At 41.1% G+C, this 22,004-nt stretch overlaps 1 protein-coding gene across 1 annotated transcript; it reads left to right on the forward strand.

The window, feature by feature from the left end:
- The first annotated feature begins 13,115 nt into the window (after nt 1–13,115).
- Nucleotides 13,116–20,622, forward strand: f11r.1 (F11 receptor, tandem duplicate 1). Its single transcript, XM_030439083.1, has 10 exons — nt 13,116–13,347; nt 15,996–16,055; nt 16,803–16,919; nt 17,534–17,677; nt 17,864–18,066; nt 18,163–18,265; nt 18,586–18,693; nt 19,051–19,063; nt 19,170–19,236; nt 19,352–20,622. Exons 1-10 carry the CDS (start codon nt 13,296–13,298, stop codon nt 19,385–19,387), a joined length of 903 nt encoding a protein of 300 aa, XP_030294943.1. The 5' UTR covers nt 13,116–13,295; the 3' UTR covers nt 19,388–20,622.
- Nucleotides 20,623–22,004: the final 1,382 nt, after the last annotated feature.

The following is a 22,004-nucleotide window of genomic DNA, read 5'->3' on the forward strand; positions in this document are numbered from 1 at the left end:
CATGAGAGTCTTTTTTTTTCCAAAGGTCTTCAAGTAAGGAATAATCATCACAATCATGGTATTTGCTTTGTTATTGCTGTCCGAGGGGGAAAAAAGCTGATATTGCACCGTGTTGGAGGAGAAAGAAACTTTTTGAGCTGCTTTGAGGTGAACCTCACATGGGGGCCCGATGAACAGATGTGTAAAGGTACTGAGGGTGTCAGAGATTAGCATTAGCTAGCAGGAGAGGCAGTGTTTGAGCAGTTATTCTTTACTATTACACAATAGCCGTATTAGCCACCTGAATACCTGTTGAGGTTACATACTATATATATATATATATATATGTATATATATAGTTGAGCAAACTAGTGAGACTGCAAATTATTATAAGTGGGTGAACCGACAGATGATAAACCGCATTATATTTAATCTTGTAATGAATGCTGTAATAAACCCAATCAAAAGGCTCTCTGCTATACACTTAAGTGTACATAAGCAAACCAATGTGTGCTCAGACCAGCAATAAGGTGCAATATAAATCTATAGTAAGCATTTTTTTTTCTTTAAAAATAGAAAACCACAAAATTAATATTCATTTGGCTATAACGAAATTATTCCTCGTACAGATGGGTCCCAATGAATCTTATTTACAGAAGAGACCTGATCGAGAAAACAGCTTTAAATCTGCTCTTCATAATAGACGTTATAATAGAAAATGATGCATTTATCTGCAATGTCTTTCATTTAGTAGCATCATAATTTCTTTACCCTTTTAAAGACGTAGTGAAGCAATGGTCTTCAAGGTACAGTGGTGAGGGATGAGGTCTGTACATAGAATCTCTCACACCTAAAAGATAATTTTTTTAAAGAGTAGTCAATCCTATTTATAAATATTTATTTAGAGCTGTTCTCATGGCTTCTACTCTCTGCCTCAAAATAAAAATCATAGAAAATAAAATCATCTGCGTCAATCACAAATCATGTAGGAAAGGTCCATTGAGTTGTTACCCAGTCAAGGGGAGAGTTCATGGACTCAGAAGACCCACGGCCACAGGAAGTGACATCACCAGTGACAAAAACCAGGGCGCTGATTTGAACATCACGCTGATCGCAGAGCAGATTGGAAGAAGCCCTGCAACAGAAGCGGAAAAACGAGTTCAGATGTTGTTTCGGACCAGAGTGAGAATCCGAGGCGAGCTGCACTCACTGTGATGGACGGCCATGCTGTTCTCCTTCCAGCTGTTGCCCTGGTAGACCCTGCAGGTGTAGGTGAAGGGCCTCTCATCAGCCAGAGGGGCCCAGGTGAGGCGGCACAGGGTGGGAGAGACCAGGCTGACGTTGCTCCTCCTGCGGTCCTCCGTGGACACGTAGACGACGGCATTGGGGTAGGTGCTGCCCACCAGCCGGCTGTCCTGCCGGTACTCACAGTAGGGCCCGGGGATCTGGTAGGTGGCTGGAAACTCACAGTCCACCCTGACGTTCCGCTCCAGGTAGGTGAGACACGGAAACATCTGAGGCCCGCGTGGAGTGAACAGGAAGTTTGTCACTGAGTTCACTGAAAGAGATGTAAACAGGAAGTAAACAGCATGATTTCCTATTTTCTGTATGAAAAATAACAGTCACTTTAATGAATTAAATAAACAGAAACTAAACCTCTGTAGATTTTAAGCCTTGAAGGGCAGCTCAACCAATTTACTCCAGAGGAAGCTGGATGTAATCTGATAAACTGCCTCCCTTGATATCACTCAGTGGCTAAATTGCATTGCGGGTAATGTAGTCGCCATGTTCTGAAAAGCAGTCCATGTGACACACAGATGGACTCATTTAGGACAGTTAATACAATATATGATCAGAACAGATACAGCAGAGCCAGTTGCATCATCATTTTTGGATTCCTTTTGAAAAACCTTGCGCCTACATTATCCACAATCCAGTTCAGCCACTGAGTGACGACACTGGAGGAAATTTATCAGAGTGGATGCAGCTTCTTCTGGAGACACAAAAGGCTTTATACTACTATTTATTTGTGCATAAGCATGAGTACTCCCCAGACCTTTAATCACACTCACTTTAACATGTACATTTGGTGGAGTCACCCTTTAATGGCAACAGAATTAACCAGATAATGTTGGCTGCTGCTGTTAACATTGTAATGCTGAGTCAGCCTCATAAGTAAAACATGCTGGAAAAAAAATCATCTTTCTGTCTATGTGGCTCCTCAGAGGCTACTTCTGTGTCATACATATGTAACTTATTATGGCCTCATCATTCTTTGCAGAGATTTGTCATGTTCAATATACATATTATTTCCCTGTGATCAATTCTAAAATGTTTATTATTACATATAACTCCACCCGCTGTGATCCATGTTGAGAAAATGAGCCGAGGGCAGAGGAACACAGAGGTTTTGGGGTGATGTAACCTTTCTCACCATCTCCAGATCCATTAAGTGGAAAAGCAGGCAATAATAATCAGGGTTGCCTTTGGTAGACTTCTACATTTGGTATTACATAATCCTCATGAAACTCCACTGGTCTCTGTGGTGAGACTGGGTAATTACACTTTTGCTGCAGCATGATGGAACTTTTAGTCCATCTGTCCCTGACAATCTGGACTAAGACTCACATGACATATTATGCACAACAGAGACATCTTATCATCACTTACAGTAAATCTAAATGTCAGTGCCTGGCATCAAATAGTCTTCTAACTCCAGGCATGTCTCCTTCTGTGCCGGAGACATGATGGCAGTCTGGACATGTATGAATTGAATTATTAAAAAAAAAAAAAAAAAAGAATAGTAGCACATACTGTGTACAGTCTGATGCGTCATCATTATCCTGCCGAACAGGAGACAGGCCACGGCGAGAAGGTGCAGCTCCATGTCGGCTGGAATCTGTCCGGTCAGATCAGTAACCTTGACTCCCGGCTGCTGTCACCTGACGGGAGTTCAACACGGGACACCATGAAGAAAGTCTGAAACATGCAGACCTGAAATATCAGTGATGGGAACTCAAGATGCTCACATGCAAGCTTTATAACCGCAGCATGTAAGGTGTGGGCAGTGCCTCCACTGGCGCAGTGTTAGCCGGGCCCCGGTTCTGTCCTGCCTGCAGCCCAAATTGCGGCACAACGCCCATGCGGCAAAACTCCACTCCTCTCTCATCTATATGCGCACATCTTTTTATTTATTTATTTATTTACTGCAGGTGAAACAGCCATGCAGACATGCTCCTGACACATGCAAAACCCCCGCTCTGAAAATGTCAGATTTCCCCCATCCGGACGTGATTTATCCACTCTGCGGAGGAGACGGCCGCTCTTACCTGGTGCTGGGTCCCCGTCCCGAGGCTGAGCTGCGCCTGTGTGCCGGTAATGCGGAGCAGCAGCCGCAGCAGAGCAGAGCAGAGCAGCGCTGACTTTTGACTGAGGATGCAGTTATGTCTCCGTGCGTCCTCGCTCAAACACACGCACACGTCCCTGCACACACCGGCTGTTATCCTTAAAAGACCCTGCAGATCATAGCAGGGATCCAGGAGCAGCCCAGTTTATGGGGCTGGAAATTAGATAGACACTCCTTTCCAAAGTTAATGCTCTGATCAGAGATTTTTTTATTTTTATTTTTGTATTCAATTACCTCGTCATATGTGACTCAAGTGTGTTGAGAAGGTGGCTAAACGTCTTTACATGCTGGAGTTTTCCCTTATTAAAATGTTGGGGATCTGAATCTTGGCAAGCAGCCAATCAGTTTGCTTTAAAACATCAGCACCACTCTCACCCTGGTTCTTGTATTTTTTTTGTAGAGGGGGGCTGTCATATCTTGGTGCTGAAGAAGAGTTCCCTCTGCAGGACAAACACTGGAAGCACCACCACGAATATGACGAAGACAGCAGTCAATGTTCTGGTGACATCTAGTGTATAAAAGACACACTCAGCCCTGGAGGTGCAGTGTTTCAGGGGAAGCTAAGGAGGGTTTAACCTCACTCAGAGCTAATATCATTGATTGTTTTGTTTTTTTTACCTCTGCAGTATTTTCTCAACTGCGATGGACTGAGGATGAAAATATCTGTATCACAAGTATTCCTTTGAAAGGCTCATTGAAGCGTGAATGACTTATTGCTTGCCTCTCTTTCTGCGTATACCAGAGCTTAAATAAAAGACACAAAAGAAAAGACGGCGTGGCAAACGGTTGCATCTCCACTGCGATTGGTATCTGTCAAATCAGATCAATAACTTTCCTAGTTATCAGGACCTGGCAGAGTACAATTACTGATTCATTTAGAAAAATACGAGAAGCTTTCAATCTTGCATAAAACCACGAAGGAAACATTCAATCAAAAAGCAGACTAAAGCACACAGTGTGATACTGTGGCCAACTGGAGCAATGATACCAGGCCCGGATGTTCTGTCCTGACTGCAGCCCAATGCAGGCTGCAGATGAAACTACACCAATGCAGTGTCTTCACTCTGCGTTGTGGGTCAGTGTGACGTTTGAGGTATGGGAAATGTATTTTGCCGTAAACATCCGTATAGATCAATCAGCACTACTATCCACATATGTAACCCCTGGTTATGCAGTGAAAATGATGGGGACACAAACACGCTATATTCTTCATGGAAGCGTACGCACGGACATGTGTACTGTATATATAGCATATTTATAGTATTGTCATATATGTAGAGGGGCGCTGTGTAGTACTGAGCAGAAATTCACACTCAAGTCAAAGGAAAGTTCTATAACTGAATAAACAAGCTGTTCCCAGAGCAAGAGTAGGGTCCCCAGAATAGTGTTTGAAGCTAGAAAGCTGGCAGGGTCCGCTACATATAAACAAAGTAAAACAGTGTGACATTGTGTCGTCCTTTAAGGCCAGTTTGTGTGTTCAGTCACGAAAACAAAGAGAGTTTGTTCATTTAGTTTGTTTAGGCATAGGGAAAAAAGTTGCCCCAGTTGTCCGGCAGAACGAGAGCATCAAATCTCTCACAAACAAGCCACATCAGCTACGATAACATTGACTTTATATTGTTAAAAAAGGGGAAGAAAAACAAAGAAAACAAAGAAAAGAAACACACACATGGAAATTATTTTTTTAAATAACATGGAGCCACAATTTCTGATGGATCTTATAGATCTACAACTATGAATGGTGGTGTCCTAATCAATGCTTTGTGCAGTTTGATAGTATTATTTAAAAGTATAGTGAGCATAATGTCCTGTAGTGTGCGCCACTGAAGGTGAATGGATGGGGTTTCATCTGCAGTGTATAAACGGCAGCATCCAGCAGAGGAGCAGCAGGGATCACAGCCACAGAATCTCCAGTGAGTGAATACTGCCGGAAGGAACGACTACACCTGCTTTCTCTGCTTTTGATCGTCAAAAAGGGAGGAGACTTAAATGCGACAACGTTAAGCATTTATGTATCAAATAAAATGAAGTGCTAAATGGCAGACACCCCCTGCTCTCACTGTGGTCTGTGCCTCTCAGAGAGCCCTGCAACACTTCTGTCAGTGTCCTCGGAGAGATTGCTTCAGCATGGCAGTTGTTCAGCAACTGTCCAAGAAGGACCTTGAAAAAAATGGATGAGCAGCATGAAGAGGATCCAGCGAGAGGACACAGAGACAGGATACAGGGAATACAGTAAAATATGACAGTGAGAGTATGCGGTGGATACAGTGCTAAGACAGAGAGGATACATAGGATACACGGAAATGACACAGAGCATACAGTGATAGGACACAAGGGATACAGTGACAGGATGCAGAGGATACAGAGAGGACACAGTAAGAGGATACAGAGGATACCGTGACAGGATACAAAGATGATACAAAGAGGATACAGTGAGAGGATACAAAGGATACAGTGACATGATGCAGAGGATACAGAGGATACAGAAAGTGGATACCAAGGATACTGTGAGAGGATACAAAGGATACAGTGACAGGATGCAGAGGATACAGAAAGGATACAGTAAGAGGATACAGAAAGAGGATACCAAGGATACTGTGACAGGATACAAAGATGATACAAACAGGATTCAGTGAGAGGATACAGAGGATACATAGAGAGGCTACAGAGGATACAGAGAGAGGATACAGAGAGAGGCAACAGAGGATACAGAGAGAGGCTACAGAGGATACAGAGAGAGGATACAGAGAGAGGCTACAGAGGATACAGAGAGAGGATACATAGAGAGGCTACAGAGGATACAGAGAGAGGATACATAGAGAGGCTACAGAGGATACAGAGAGAGGCTACAGATGATTCAGAGGATATAGAGAGAGGCTACAGAGGACACAGAGGGAGGATACAGAGGATACAGAGAGAGGATACAGAGGGTATAGAGAGAGGCTACAGAGGATACAGAGGATATAGAGAGAGGCTACAGAGGATACAGAGAGAGGATACAGAGGATATAGAGAGAGGCTACAGAGGATACATAGAGGCTACAGAGGATACAGAGGATATAGAGGATACAGAGGGGATACAGTAAGAGGATACAGAGGATACAGAAAGAGGATACCAAGGATACCATGACACGATACAAAGATGATACATTGAGAGGATACAGAGGATACAGAGAGAGACTACAGAGTGAAGCCACAGAAGATACAGAGAGAGGCTACAGAGGATACAGAGTGAGGATACAGAGGATACAGAGTGAGGATACAGAGGATACAGAGTGAGGCTATAGAGGATACAGAGTGAGGCTACAGAGGATACAGAGTGAGGCTACAGAGGATACAGAGTGAGGCTACAGAGGATACAGAGTGAGGATACAGAGGATACAGAGTGAGGATACAGAGGATACGGAGTGAGGATACAGAGGATACAGAGTGAGGATACAGAGGATATAGAGTGAGGATACAGAGGATACAGAGTGAGGCTACAGAGGATACAGGGTGAGGCTACAGAGGATACAGGGTGAGGCTACAGAGGATACAGGATGATGATACAGAGGATACAGAGTGAGGCTACAGAGGATACAGAGTGAGGATACAGGGGATACAGAGTGAGGATACAGAGGATACAGAGTGAGGCTACAGAGGATACAGAGTGAGGCTACAGAGGATACAGAGTGAGGCTACAGAGGATACAGAGTGAGGATACAGAGGATACAGAGTGAGGATACAGAGGATACGGAGTGAGGATACAGAGGATACAGAGTGAGGATACAGAGGATACAGAGTGAGGATACAGAGGATACAGAGTGAGGCTATAGAGGATACAGAGTGAGGCTACAGAGGATACCGAGTGAGGCTACAGAGGATACAGAGAGAGGCTACAGATGATTCAGAGGATACAGAGTGAGGCTACAGAGGATACAGAGTGAGGCTACAGAGGATACAGAGTGAGGATACAGAGGATACAGAGTGAGGATACAGAGGATACGGAGTGAGGATACAGAGGATACAGAGTGAGGATACAGAGGATACAGAGTGAGGATACAGAGGATACAGGGTGAGGCTATAGAGGATACAGAGTGAGGCTACAGAGGATACAGGGTGAGGCTACAGAGGATACAGGGTGATGATACAGAGGATACAGAGTGAGGCTACAGAGGATACAGAGTGAGGCTACAGGGGATACAGAGTGAGGATACAGAGGATACAGAGTGAGGCTACAGAGGATACAGAGTGAGGCTACAGGGGATACAGAGTGAGGCTACAGAGGATACAGAGTGAGGCTACAGGGGATACAGAGTGAGGACACAGAGGATACAGATAGATGATACAGAAGATACAGAGAGACAATTGAGTGGTTCTAGCTGAAAGGAATGTACCATTCATTTTTAGATAAACATCAAGGCAAATTATTTATTCATGAAACAACTGAATGAACATGAAACAGTGTTTGCACATCATTGAAACTTTGAGCTTTTCCTGCCAAGTTTTGTAGTCTAACTTTTGAGTTAATATAGTTATTAAGGGTTTTATTTATGCAGGTGTAAATAGATCTTCCAATAGTAGCAGCCCAATAGATCTTCAAGACATTAGTTGACTTGAATTTTCTGTGTATTTGTTTTTAATATGTATTTATTTTAATTTATGTCGGTGAAAGTACAGCCTAGCTGAGAACCTGCTGACGCGTATCGTATTTGCACGCTGAATGATGAAATCTAGAACAGCTGCTGAGGTATCTCAGCTTATCAAACCCTCATCACAACGGTTTCCCCCCTCTGTCTCATCCGGCAACCTGAATTCAATCTTTCAATGTGTGGCCAGAGGTTTGTGTATTGACATGTGATACTCTGGTAAAACAGAGTGGGGGGAATCAATAAAAATCCTTACACAATACTGAGAAACGTCCCCAAAGTCCAGCGGAGCAGCATTTTCTCCCCCCTTTCTCTCTCTCCCACTCCCCTCCCTCTCTGTCCTGCCTCCCTCCTTCACTCTCTCGTCTGTTTCTTCTATAAGCCGACCTCTACTGTATCTACCCCTGGCATCACACTGCAGAGCACTGAGGGAAGCTCAAACTGCATTAGACAAGGTGAGAATGATTCATGTACTGTGATTTTTCTGAATTTGAGCTATGGTAAAAAAAAAAGAAAAAAAACATTTGGAACAATGCTTTTCTTTGAGTCTGCATGCAATATTTGGCTTAACACTGGAGTCAGCACCAGAGCAAATATGTGAATGAAGGCGAGAGTGGGTTTGCATCAAGCAGGCGAAACAGAGCGGAACTGCTTCATGTGTTTGGTTAATATATTGAACGTAAGTGGACAAATAATCAGCCTGTGTTCCCCCGAGAGAGGCTGAGCACAGAAAATGTGTCAATGTTGGCAATTTACCAATGAAGTTTGCAGTCGGGCTTTACTCCGCCGTTCAGTATCATGGGACCGCGACTCTTCTACAGTAACCTCTGTGGGTTTGCACCGAGCTGCAGAAGTGTGGTATCATGTCACTGATATCTGACCCCCTGCTCTTTACAGCATGGTCAGCTTTATTTGATTTGAATCTCAATAATGTAAGACGAAGAAAGAAAAATAGGCTCGGTTCTGGTGTCAGTTTGCTCTGACTCTTCTTCATCCGATATCTTTTTTTTTCTTTCAGGGAAGTTGGGAGAATGTTCCTCCTCGCCACAATTTTACTTTTTGGTAAGATCATACGTACGTCACATAATATCACTAGGACACATTTTCATATTCACATGTTTTTCCCCCCTTTTATTAAGAAAGCATTTCTCATCTGAGTGTGTTTCTGACCAGAATCAGTTGTGTTTCTAATGTGTTTGGTGGATATCTGATTATCTCTTTGTGTTGTACCACACGCAGGCTTCGCGTCAGCCCAGAAGGTGATTCAGTTGAACTACTGCTCAATAGATGAGCACAACCTCCGGATGGATTGCAAATATGCGCTCCCCCCCGAGGCGCCGGAACCTTTCTGCAAGTACACGAATGGTGAGAGGCTCTTTGACACCACCGACCCAGACGAGGAGCAGCACGCCCCCTTCAAGAAACGCGCCAAGGCGCGCATGTTCCCAGGCAACATCTGTCGCCTGCTGTTCAAGAACCTGCCCAACGGCAAGTCCAACTTCACCTGCAACATCAAATATGCCGACTCAGCCATCGCAACCAAAACCTCGGTGGTGGATAAAAGTAAGCTGCCTGTGCTCGTTACTATTATTTTAAGTTTTGAGTGACTGCCAAATCAAAACGCTCCTCCTTCTGAACCTGCATTATTTCTCTTATTGCAGAGCTCCTCCTCCCCTGTTCGGCGTGGAGTGTCCTGTTACAAAGCTGCAGTGGCCTACTGCTGACCTTGATGACACTTCCCATGCTGCTGGAAATTCACTGGCTGTGAACAAGGCGCCAAACTGCTGCATACGTTAACACTGCACCCATAATCATCCGGTGATTGGACTCTCCTGAAGTTGTGCGGAAGCACAAAGTGCAATGAGTTGAACCGAATGTCGTACAGTATACGCTTGGTACGTCACAGGCCTTGCTTACTCTGCATCGTGCACTCAATACTAAGCACACACAGTACTAAAGCATATACTTTATACTCTAAAGTACACTCACATATAAACAATGTACAATAGAAATCTACAGAGCCTATTGATTTCTGACAGTGCCTGACAAGGGCGATGAGTAATAAGCATGAATGTGACTTAATCCTACAATCGAAAGTATATATTCTGTAATATTTAGTATGTAGAATGAATGATTTTAGCTGTTTTATTTAATAGAATGAAAGCTAATGAGCATTTAGCCTGCAGTTTTAATCACAAGATCGTGAGAACTGTCTGTGAGGAGGGCAAATGTCAGAGATTTTAAAACCAAACTTGTCTCGAGGTGGCTCAAAAGTGATGCAACGTTGCACCCCGCAACATGACGTTATTGCAGAGTTTCATCGCTCTTTAAGGTAAGCAATCTATTATGCCCGACTGAAATCTGTCCCCTGTGTCTCTTCTTGGCTGCCAAACGATGAGGGCGGATAGAGGCGACCTTCTGCCACGGAGGTCTGCCAGTGGAAGATTGTGTTGTGTTTGTCGATAAGATCTGGGCAACAGAGACGGCTTTGGGAGGATTTAATCTGACGATGAGCAGAAAAAACAAAACTTAAACTGTTTATGATTGACAACCAACGGATGCATGAGCAACACAGTCTCTATACTATTCTGGGGAGATAATGCATAAAGTCCCCTGGCGGCTGTCACAAAGCAAAACCAAAAGAAAACCTCAGTCTTTATTTCGCCTTTCACTCGTGCCTGAGACACATGATCCACGTTCAGCTGAGGCTTGTTGTCATAAACACACGGTACGTCTCTCCGCGTCTCAGTGATGGTCCTATTTGTAAATGAACACGGAACATGCTTTATATGATGCAATGTTTTCTCAGATAATGTCAAGGATTTTTACTTCTGTATCTAGATGAGTAGGTGGTGTGTAGCCAAAGCACAATCATTTAATTGCACTGAAAAGCACTGCTGTCCTATGTACTGTATAATGACAATAAACTGAACATAACGGCATCAACAAAGAAACGACAATGCTCCTTTAATGAAAACTAACCCTACCAAATCAAATGAGCTGGTGCATGAGCCCCTGCATGTGCATTATGCAGAAGGTGCTGTCAATGTCCTGTGGAGGGCAGCACTGGGTTTAAACTGGATTGCACTATACAAGTGACAGAAGAAGGAGATGGCTGAGGAGTTTCTCATCTGAGCGGGTAGTTTGGAGATAAGATTTAAGATTAGGATAAGAAAATCTAATTGCACACACACGGTTCAAGGGTGTGACTGCGGTTTTACAAAACCTGAAAACAAATCGCCTGAGTGGTTAGATTACAATCCTCTTAAATGATAACTGCGATACCACTACTATCCTCCAAAAAAGAAAAAAAAAACACGATGTAGCAATATGGGGATTTGTCTGTGCAGAGCAAATTATCATTCCATGTCTGAATAACTGATACAGAGTGTCTAATCACAATGGATTCTGTCAAAGTTGTTTCTTTTAAACTTATAGAAATGCGTTCTCCTTGCACCTTGACACCAAATCACCAAAAGTATGTGGGCAGCCAAATAAAGCATGAGGACGCTTACACATTACAACCATTGGTAGCTTTCAACAACATCTCATTCTAAAAATTGGACAATAGGCTGCCAGACTGTCAGTTTCAAAAGTTGACTTTACTTTAAAGAAAGTCAGGAAACAGATTACGTCAACTAAAAAGTAAAGCAGACTATTCAATCTAAGTTGTGCAAGCTACAAAGTTATAACAACTTAGAATTATTTGTCTACTTTAAATTTTGAGGTTATTGGTTTCCCTATTTTACAAAAAAAAAACAATTTAAGTAGAGTCCCTTTTTCAGACTTTACAGTGTATGACAGTGTGCACAATTCTGGGAAGGTTTTTCAGAAGAAAGAGGAAGCTGGCTGCTGTGGGTTACATCTCAGCTATAAGCGCAAAGTCAGCACTAATGAGCTCAGGCATTAATGTTCGATGATAATGTTCAGACAAGTCCCACGCTAAGGTTGGCAAAATATTTCTGTATGGATTTCATTTTGGGGCGATATAATCATGTCAGAACAGGAGAGAAAAACAAAAATGTCCCAAAGCGGTTACCGCAAAGTTGGAGGCACATTTTCTAAAGCAGAATCTCACTCTAAAAAATGCAAAATACAGTCATTATCTTCTCACCCTCGTGCAGATGGGTGAGGTTTCATGGTCAGGTGAGGTTTCATGGTCCACAAAACATTTCTGGAGCTTAACAGCAAAACAGCGTAACTTAAACGACACATGAAATGGCTCCATACAGCTCATCTGCTGTCATCCAAGTAACTGGGAGCCCTGAGATCTCAACTCCTCGTCTATACAGGTATCATTCACACCCGTTTTAAAGCCAAAATCTTGGATGCATGGATCCATGAGTATGACAGTGCATGGAGGGTACAAATATTGTGTTTAAAAATCAATTCAGGACCCTTGGGAATCTCTTACAGACATCTGGATTACTCTGGAAGAGCCATTTAAAATAAATAAATCAATAAATCTAATTGATTTAAAAATGCCCTACTGCGGCTCTGATGCTGCATGTAATGGATTAAAAAAGTACTATGTTGGCCTCCAAAATGCAGTGGAAGTATAGAGTAGCAGAGAGTCAAAATACTCAATAAAGGTACAAGTACTGGGGTTAATGTACTTCCATCATTGCATGTGCCCTAATAAAGGTGTAATAATAGTCCCCACATTATGTATTACTATATCATATGTTGTAAATGATTAATAAACATAATGAGCTCCCTTCAATATGCCTCAAGAAAGGTGGAGCTCATACTAATAAGTAGCCTCTATTATTTTTGCATCCCAATGGTGAGGCTGAGTGAACATGTTTATGTATATTATGTATATTTATAAGGTTTAACTGCTGCTCATACTTTAAGGATCAGCAGTACTAGATGTACAGTAAGGAAAACAAAAATTACCACAATGATCTGAATCACTCCATCTCACCAGAGGGAACTGAAACAGGGGAAATAACCATACATCTCTGAGTGGTACTGTCAACCTCACTCTGCTGCTCTGGTCAGGTCGTTCCATACAGGTCTGACCTGTCCGTCCACCTTGACGTCACCCAGCGCACCTGAGCCAAGAGAGGCTCCTGTTACCGGAAGTGAGAAAGACCCGTTGTCACCTGGGCGGATTCCTCAGATGAGAGAGAGAGCCTGAAACGTCGACGCTGTGAATTCAAGAGTTTGGAAAATACACACGGGCTGGTAGTAAAAATTGTTTTTTTGTCGACGCAAAGAAGACTTTTTGCGTGTTTTTGAATCGTTGTTCGTGTCACGCGGAGGAGCGGGCTGGTCGTCATGTCTGTCAGCGGGCTGGTTTCGGTGGCTTTGTTCCTGCTGGGTGCGACAGGTGAGTCTTGCGGCTACAAGTGTTTTTTTTTTTTTTCAGCTTGAGGACAGTCGACGCTAAAATGTCTCTTTTGTGCACAGTTTAACACAACGATAACCACTTTAGCTGCTATTCATCCCCCTTTTTTCAAAGACTAACCTAAATAAAAGAGTTATCGGCTGTTTTTGTTACTAAACAAACCAACCAACACGCTGAACCTCGGGCCTGGAGACGACATGTTGGCCTGCCATGTTTGTTAGTGAGACGAAGCTAACCTAAGGGACTATTTAAAAAAAACAAAAAAGTAGTCTTAAAATTGGAGGTGATTTAAAATTAAGTGGCAGGTGTATCCTACACCTGTGCCACGGGTTCCTCCTAGATGTTCTTCCTGTTTTGTTAAAACAGCTGTGTTTATACATCTATATATCTCTATCACTATTTCCTCATTCCTGTACCAGCTCGAAACCTAACACATAAGATAGTAATATCATGATCACGTTAAAACAAAATGGGGTTCAGTGGGGACACAATGAAGCTCCCAGGGTATTTGAATTTTTTATTTGTGGGTGTGTGGATGATTGTTTTCTCCGATTTTCCTTGTTACTCTTGACAGTTTATTGTTAAATGTTTAGAAATGAATGTCATGACTTTTAGAATTTGCAGCACAGTCTTGTAATAATGTAAGGATCTCCCTTAGTGACATACGGCCCTGTCTACTGTATGAAACAGACCCTGTATAATGTAATTAAAGGCAGGTGGCCTCTCCAAACGTATTGTGCTGAACAGAGAGATTTGCTGTGAGGCTCTCTAACCTGCGCGCATTCCCAGTTCTTTAACTTCAAGGACGCTTCAACAACACATCAACACAAAAACTCTTAAACTCACAAAGTACGCAAACAAAGAAGTCACGCAACCTCTGGTTTCATTTTACACTGGGTGCTTATCGCTGCACCAAAACCAAAACTGTGACTGGTCTGCCTTATCTCTGCTGAGACCAGCTGTGACTAAACATCTGCGGGGGTGTCGAGGAATTTTTAACGCTATTAGTATCTACAGTAGAAATGTCCTCTGTTAATTTGAATAAGGAGATGGGTATTATTGGTACACACGCTAATTTAAAGGCTTGCTTGCTGTACATTTCATCTCGTGGGGAATTTGGGGATGTGTCCAAGTGAGACTAGGTTTGCACATGGTTGATGATTAACTGGCTCCTGCTGCTGAAGCTTCACCGTATTACACAGGCTTGTCAGCCAGCAACGTGGTAGTTAAATCATGTAGCGCCCAACACTTAAAGTAATGGCAGTGCTTTAACGGCACATAGAGTAGTGATATAGACACATAGAAGATGTGACAGGCCCAATATGATTTAATTATCCATGTTTCTGATGGTAGCAGCTCTGCAGTGTCTGAAAAGATCCAGTTTCAACCAGACTGTTGATAGTTTCACTGGAAGTTTCTTCTGGCACAGCAGTCTGGAATGAGCAACTCTTTTCTTTTTTTGGTCCACACCCTGAAGGGATCGTGAGCATGCTGTGGGTGTTTGACAAGAGCCGTGCTCTTCTATCTCAAGCGCTTTCTCTGCAGACGTCTGAGCTTTGATCTGTCAATTGACTAATCGTCTCAGCCGTGCTGATTTGTTAATCAGACAACATTATGAAAGAATTCAGGTGTGAAACGGCTGATCTACATTTGGATGGCTGATTATCACCTCCCTCTGCCGTCAATCATCGCCTGACCTCAATCTGTCTGCCGTGTTGTTGACGAGTAAACGCGATTAAACTTTTCAGAGCAGAGCAAGCGCATTACTCAGATGTTCTTCTCTGGCTTTAAAAAGTTTAGCACTGATGCTAATTTCCATCCAAACGTAATCATCTCAGCCTCAATAACCAGTCTACTGCAGCGTCCTTTTTTCATCCTTAAAGAGGCACTGTGTAGTTTGGAGAATAAATGTGTACCTAGAATTTTAATACTTGCCATATTACTGAGATAATAATACAAACTCAAAATTATATATTTTTTCCATAACTGAATAAAGAAGTTCTCAGAGGAAAATAAAGTCACCAGAACACTGTTTGAAGCTAGAAAGGTGGCAGGGTCCACCACATATAAACAAAGTAAAACAGCATACATTCTGTTGTTCTTTAAGGTCAGTTTGTTTAGTCAGTCGTGAAAAAAAAGAGAGAGTATTTTATTTAGTTAGTTTGGGCATACAAAATCTACATAGTGCACCTTTTAAATAAAACTGAGTAGTTTTTATCTTGCCTCCTACACAGTCTTAAACTTATATGAGGGAGTGAAATACATACAGGCGTCCAACTCTTTAATTACACTTTCTGCATTTGGATGCATTTTACAATGTTAGCAGCGTCCCAGTCAGTACAAAATGACTGCTGCTGGACCTACAGAGGAGTCTGCCACCTGTGGGTCAGGCAGTATTTATACTTACAGGAAGTGAGAATGTAGACTCAGTGCCTTTTGAAAATTGTGCTGATGAATGTCTGTCAGTGTGAAGACATCAGTACATCCAAAAGTAAACTCAACAATGACTGCAGCAGTCGTATAACTAATCTGTTAAACTGTAAAATAAGTCATGCTGAGCTGCTCCCGTCTGTATGTGTTTCCCTTTGCTTGTGTCTAATTTCTTGTTTTATTCTCATCTCTGTGTCCAGGTGTAAGTGGCTTTACAGTCACTACCTCCCAAGCCAATGTGGAGGTGAAAGAGAATGAAGGTGAGTCATGAAAATATCAAATCATTTGAATGACAGAAGAGAAGCCTGAAAATAAAAAAACAAGAATTCTTCTTGTGTGGTTGTCCTGTGTTAACTGTCAGTGATAGATTTCAGCCCTGCCATCAATCGTAAGGCCATTTTTATCTCTTAATTATACACACCAAAGTAATTGTGTTTCCTTTTTTTCTAAAGAACAAAGATGGGAAGTTTGGCTGATTACTTAGTAGGAGACTATAAAGCAGTAATCATGCTTACAGTCTTCTATTCACATACTGTGATAGGAAGTGTTATGTTAAGTCTTCAGTTTTTCCTAGCTGTGTTTTTAAAAAGGAGATTATAACTCCCTAAAAGGCTGTCAAAAATCATTGTATTGTTTAATTTCAGAGGAGCATGTGACACATACAGTATCACAGCATAGCTATACGTTCTAACTCTGTTCAATACCGTTAAAGAGGCACTGTGTAGTTTCAACATAATTGAGGTAACACTGCAAACTCCATTTACAAATACCATTTTGCAAATAAGCTTGCTACTAAACGAGCTGCTCGCAGAGGAAAATAAGGTTCACAGACAGGGCATTTTGCACTTTAAAGCAAAACTGTATACCAAAATGACATCAGTGCACTGAAACCATGAACCTAACTGGGAAATTAATAATTATAAATTACCCCAAGCATCTTTTTCTGCATTATGTTCTGGAAAAGCTGTGTGTTCCTTCGGCATTTATCGTGAACTCTGTCATTTCAGGCGCTGACCTCACGTGTTCGTATTCAGCTGACTTTGGTTCAAATGCCAGAGTTGAGTGGAAGTTTAGGGACCTAAGAGACTCACAGGTGTACGTAGTTTTCGATGGCAAAACAACAAGTAAGTACTTGTTCATTCTTTTTGAGGCACAACAAAAAATTCAGATAATTTTGTCCATATTTTTTCACTTTGACAGATTTTTCCCCACCAACAACAGTTTATGTTTTATGTCCTTTCCATTTCAAAAAAGTACTTTAAAATCTTTTAATGATATTTTGTTGGTTGTGCATTTTACATATTACCAACAGCACCGTCATCATTTATAAAGCATCCCATATTTTTGCTCTTAATTCCTGAGCTGTGAGGTAGAGAGATAAAAATCTCCTTGAGTCATAACTCGTCCAGCACGATATGTATCTACAAAATTCCTTTTAGATACACTCCTAAAAGTCTCAAGCAGTCTTAAAGAACCTTTTTTTTAATGCCCACTCAATTTTTTCACATATTTATTTGCAAAGTCGTCCTAATAGTGTTGTTCAGTTGCAGAGGTAGATGTTTGTATTAGCCATAAGCAACCCTGCTAAATTTGATAGCGGTAACATTGACCACCTGTCTGATTGACAGTTTCCAATCTCTTTGTGTTATTTAAGAAAAAAATGAATAGGAATGGGCAGCTTGTGTTGAGATATATGTTTTCTGAATGCATTCAAGACTGTTATGTAACTCTTCCACAGCACCCTATGCAGGCAGAGTGACGATGTACAGTGGCCATAATCTAAGATTTTCCAAAGTGACCCGTAAGGACAATGGAGCGTACGACTGTGAGGTTTCCGGCAATGGACAGTTTAAGGAAACTAAAGTGAAGCTGACTGTTCTGGGTAAGGATTCCTTTGTAATTACATACTGCAAACACATCTTTCTATTCATAGGAAACCTAGACTCACATCGCTGCCATACAATCTTTAATATTATGATATTGTTCTGTGTTTTAAATGTAATGGTGGTTCTTTGTGTACGACTGTACATGTGGAAACATGCCAAAAACTGAATGTTTTGTCCCGCAGTGCCTCCGTCTCCACCTGTGTGTAGGGTTCCTACCTCTGTGACGACGGGCAAGACCGTAATCTTGTCCTGCCATGATGCCGACGGCTCACCTCCACCTACATACAATTGGTACAAAGATAACACCCTACTGCCCTTGGAACCTAACAAGATTCAAGCCTTCAAGAACTACACCTACAAGCTTAATCCAGCCACTGGTGAACTGGTAAGCTACAAGCTATAACCCCCACTGTTTATGGACATTTTTGATCCCCATGGCCTTAAACATTTAAAATATAACCTCTCTCTCTCTGTTACTCAGGCGTTTGCACCTGTGCGTAAGGTGGACTCCGGTCAGTACTACTGCGAGTCTGTCAACAAAGCTGGTCCCCCTAAGAGCTGTAAAGCCATGAATATGGAAGTCCGTAAGTACTCCCTTCTTGAATTTCAGAAACAGACTTTAACCTGAGTTTGCATATTCACGAGCTGGAATTTGGGGAAACCAGTTTCAGCCATTGGAGTGCGCGGCATGCCAACACTTTAAGGGCAGTAAACTGGTTTGGCTACATCAAAGTTGTTTACCTAAATTGAAACTGTAATTACCATCATGAAGACACAACATTTATTATTATTATTTTTTGTAATAATTTGGTTGCTGCAGCAGTTTAAAATGTTCATGAAAATGTACCTTTTTGTTTGATTGTAATTCACCTGATGAACCTCTCAATGTGGCGTTTTCTTCAAGGTGACGTAAACACTGGAGGAATTGTTGCTGGAGTAATTGTGGCTCTGCTGCTGCTGGCCCTGCTGGGACTCGCCATTTGGTATGCCAACAGGAAAGGATACCTGCCCAGTGAGTTTTCCACTTTATATTTAAATCATGGCACTTGCTGTGATTATCAGCAGTCAGTGTTGACATTAACAGAAACAATGGACCTCTGAATAGTCATAGTCAGCATGTTGGGTGTTAAATAAGGACAAATTTCAAGTAAGTAATATATCTCAACAGTAAGTTCAAACCGGGACACTGGTATATGAACCAACAGCCAGTCCCTGTTTAACTATCCTCTATCTAGCTAATCAGAAAAGATATTGCATCATTTGCAGTGGTCCCTGGCACCACCTGACTGTGGAATATCAATTGCCAGTTTGTATAATGTACCAAATACTTTATCCGACTGACGTGTTTTTTTGCTTCTTCTCATTACAGAAAAGACAGAAAGGTAAGATGGATTTTCTTTTATCCATACTGTCTGATGGATTTTAGCAGATAATCCAAAGACTGATTTGACTCTTTCACTCAATATGTTTTTGTAATTCTCCCTGCAGCAAACCAAAGACAAACGTGGTCTACCAGCCCACATCATCATCATTGTATGGTGGTGAAGATGAAGATGTAAGTATTGTCATCACTTTTATTCTAATAGATTTTGTTATCATGTTTGCCTGGTGGAAACGGTGTTCTCGTTTGGTTTAGTTCCAGTTCTGATGTGTGATGTGTTTGTTTACAGGGAGATTTCAAACAGAAGTCATCGTTTGTGGTATAGTCTGCACCAAATGGTGATGAGGACAACACCTTGGTTTTAAGTGACTCAGCATGGATCATTCCTGAGGGTTTAAGTGATGTCTTCTTTTTTACTGACTCTGAAGTTGCAGTTTTTATAGACCAGTGTGATTGTTTAAGTTGACCTGAATTGTCTACTTTCGGATTTCCGATGCAGCGATGTGTGGCGTTTTTAAGTTATAGGAAATAATTTACCACGGACTTGCAATGAGCCCTGTTTTTTTTTAATCCGAGTTGTGGATTAATAGTGACCATTTTTAGCCTCTGACATTTTTCTACTTATGGAGTGTGTGTTTCTGCGTGATTCTATTATTCTCCTTATTTTTTTTGTTCAAATGATACATCTACAGTACAGATACTCCCCAGTACATGTAAAAGGAAAAAAATCAGGTTTATTCATGAATTTAGTTATTTTTGTAAGCAATATGAACGTATTGAGTAGTCATAGTAACAAACAGTGCCTTGGAAAAATGCTACAGTCACATTTTTATTACATTTGCTGACCCCATGACCTTAATTTCCTCCAGCACAACTCTCTTATCAGTCAGTGTGTGAATCTGTGAGCTGAAATGTTGATGGAGCTAGAATATCATAGCTTTTTAAATTTTTTTTTAACAAACCACAAAACTGTTGAACAACATTCTTTGTCTAATAAAAATGTATTTGTTTTCTCTGCCTTGTAAATAACAAAACCGTTTTTACTCTGTAATTTAGAATGATTTGTTGACAGCTGTTGTCTCTAGTATTCCATCCAGTACTAGCATTTATAGCATTAACACTTAAGGTGCACATTCTCTTATTCTCTCAAACTTATTTGTAGGTTAACTTGCCTTACATTTGCTTGATAGTTTTGTCTGAGACAGTTCAGCAAACGTCCTGTTAAAGAAAACATGGCAGCTGTGATGCTGCAGATTTCAAGGAATTGGACACGACAGTAAGTGATGACAAGTGAAACATGCAAAATGTTTAGCAGCATCTTTGTATAACATGTGAAGCTTCATCATAGTGGTGATTACCCCAACTGTTCTGATGTGATCGTCATAATATTGGTTCTGTCGTCTACCTCTGGACATTAAAACTCAAACATTCATAAATTCTCAGGTCATGTCTTTAACTGGTCAGACATCAGTACATACCATGACTTTTCAAATTGCTTGACCCTTTCATGAGGCTGTAACTTTGCTTTGTATATTGAACAATAAAATGCTGTTAAATTGAGTCTACTGTCATGATTCAACACAGTAATACTCCACTTTTGCATAACCATTAAGCAACATTATAAATTCCAAATATGTGGCAGTTCTGTTTTTCATTTTATGAGGGCTGTATCCGGCACAGTTTGTGGAGGTTCTTAAAGTGTCTGAATTTCAATTTTATAAACATTAGGCCATAAATAGTATTTGAAGCAGTCTTAGATTTGAATTTGTTTGGTCTTTATTACCACAAACATTTGATCTTATTCATTTACAGTCTAATTCTTCTACTTGACAGTTAACATTTCTGAGGTTAAAAAGCTTTAAACCTACTCCTGAACCTAATACTGCCTTTTTACGTCATACTTCCTAGCAAAATATAGATTCACCCAAGTCACTCTAAGAACCATGTTCTTACATAAAACCTTCCTTCACAAGCCCGCATATATACTGCATACAGTATGATCGGTAAAGGTTTGTTTTTGACAACTGAATTGAATCAGTCTGTGTAACTTTTGTCTTCATCACAAACTCATCAGATAGATTAAAGGTTGTATAACTGTGATGGCCACAGCTGTGGCCACACAGTCATGACACAGTGGTAACTCCCTGCACCCACACTATCACACTATTTGTTTCTGTAACTAAGTTAGCTGTATTTTGTTTATGCACATTATATATTCAATTAAGTTGGTTTATATTAGTTTAACATGAAGTATCGAAATAAATTTTATTTAATGCTTTAGTTATGTTTTATTAATTTCCTTAGACAATTAGTAATTTTATTTAGTTTGGTTAGGTATAGATAGTTTATTCTAATTAGTTAATTTTCCTGATCTGCTTTGTTTGTAAGTTAGCTTTGGTCTTTTGTGTTCAGTGTTTAAGTTAACCCCTCTTGTGTTAATATGGGCTGATCACCCAGTATATAAGTCCCCCTCGTGTGTTCATTAGGTGGGTCTGTTTATGTCTGGGTTGTCTTCTGTTAGTTTGTTCAGTTGAATTTTGTACAGTTCTGTTAATTTGACCTCTTTTATGGGCCCAGTCCTTTATTATTTTCATTGGAGAAATTTTGTTACCTTATGCTTTGGGTAAATAAAAACTCCTTTTTTTGAAGTTACTACCTGTTGTCCTCATTGCCGACTGACTCGGTCCCTCACAATAACCAAGATTTAAAAAAAGAAAATGCAAATAAAGATCTTAAGCTTACCATGGTTATTTGTGTGAACCTCCTTTTTTTGTAAATTCAGATGCAGAAGAAAAGCATTGTTGGACGTGGAAAGTCAGCTCTAAAAATCACTAAAGGATAATACATCTTTGTGCCAATCTGAAGAAAAGTTTTAAATGAAATGCACTTAAATGTAGAATAAACAGGCATCACCATACAGATAAATGTGTCTTAGTCATGCT

The sequence above is a fragment of the Sparus aurata genome, chromosome 13 (genome assembly GCF_900880675.1).
Source record: "Sparus aurata chromosome 13, fSpaAur1.1, whole genome shotgun sequence".
Lineage (NCBI taxonomy): Eukaryota > Metazoa > Chordata > Actinopteri > Spariformes > Sparidae > Sparus > Sparus aurata.

Coding starts and splice junctions, on each gene's coding strand:
- f11r.1 (XM_030439083.1), top strand. CDS start 13,296: ATGTCTGTCAGCGGGCTGGTTTCGGTGGCTTTGTTCCTGCTGGGTGCG. Junction 16,056..16,802: donor GGAGGTGAAAGAGAATGAAG/GTGAGTCATGAA, acceptor CTGTCATTTCAG/GCGCTGACCTCACGTGTTCG. Junction 18,266..18,585: donor AGCCATGAATATGGAAGTCC/GTAAGTACTCCC, acceptor GTTTTCTTCAAG/GTGACGTAAACACTGGAGGA.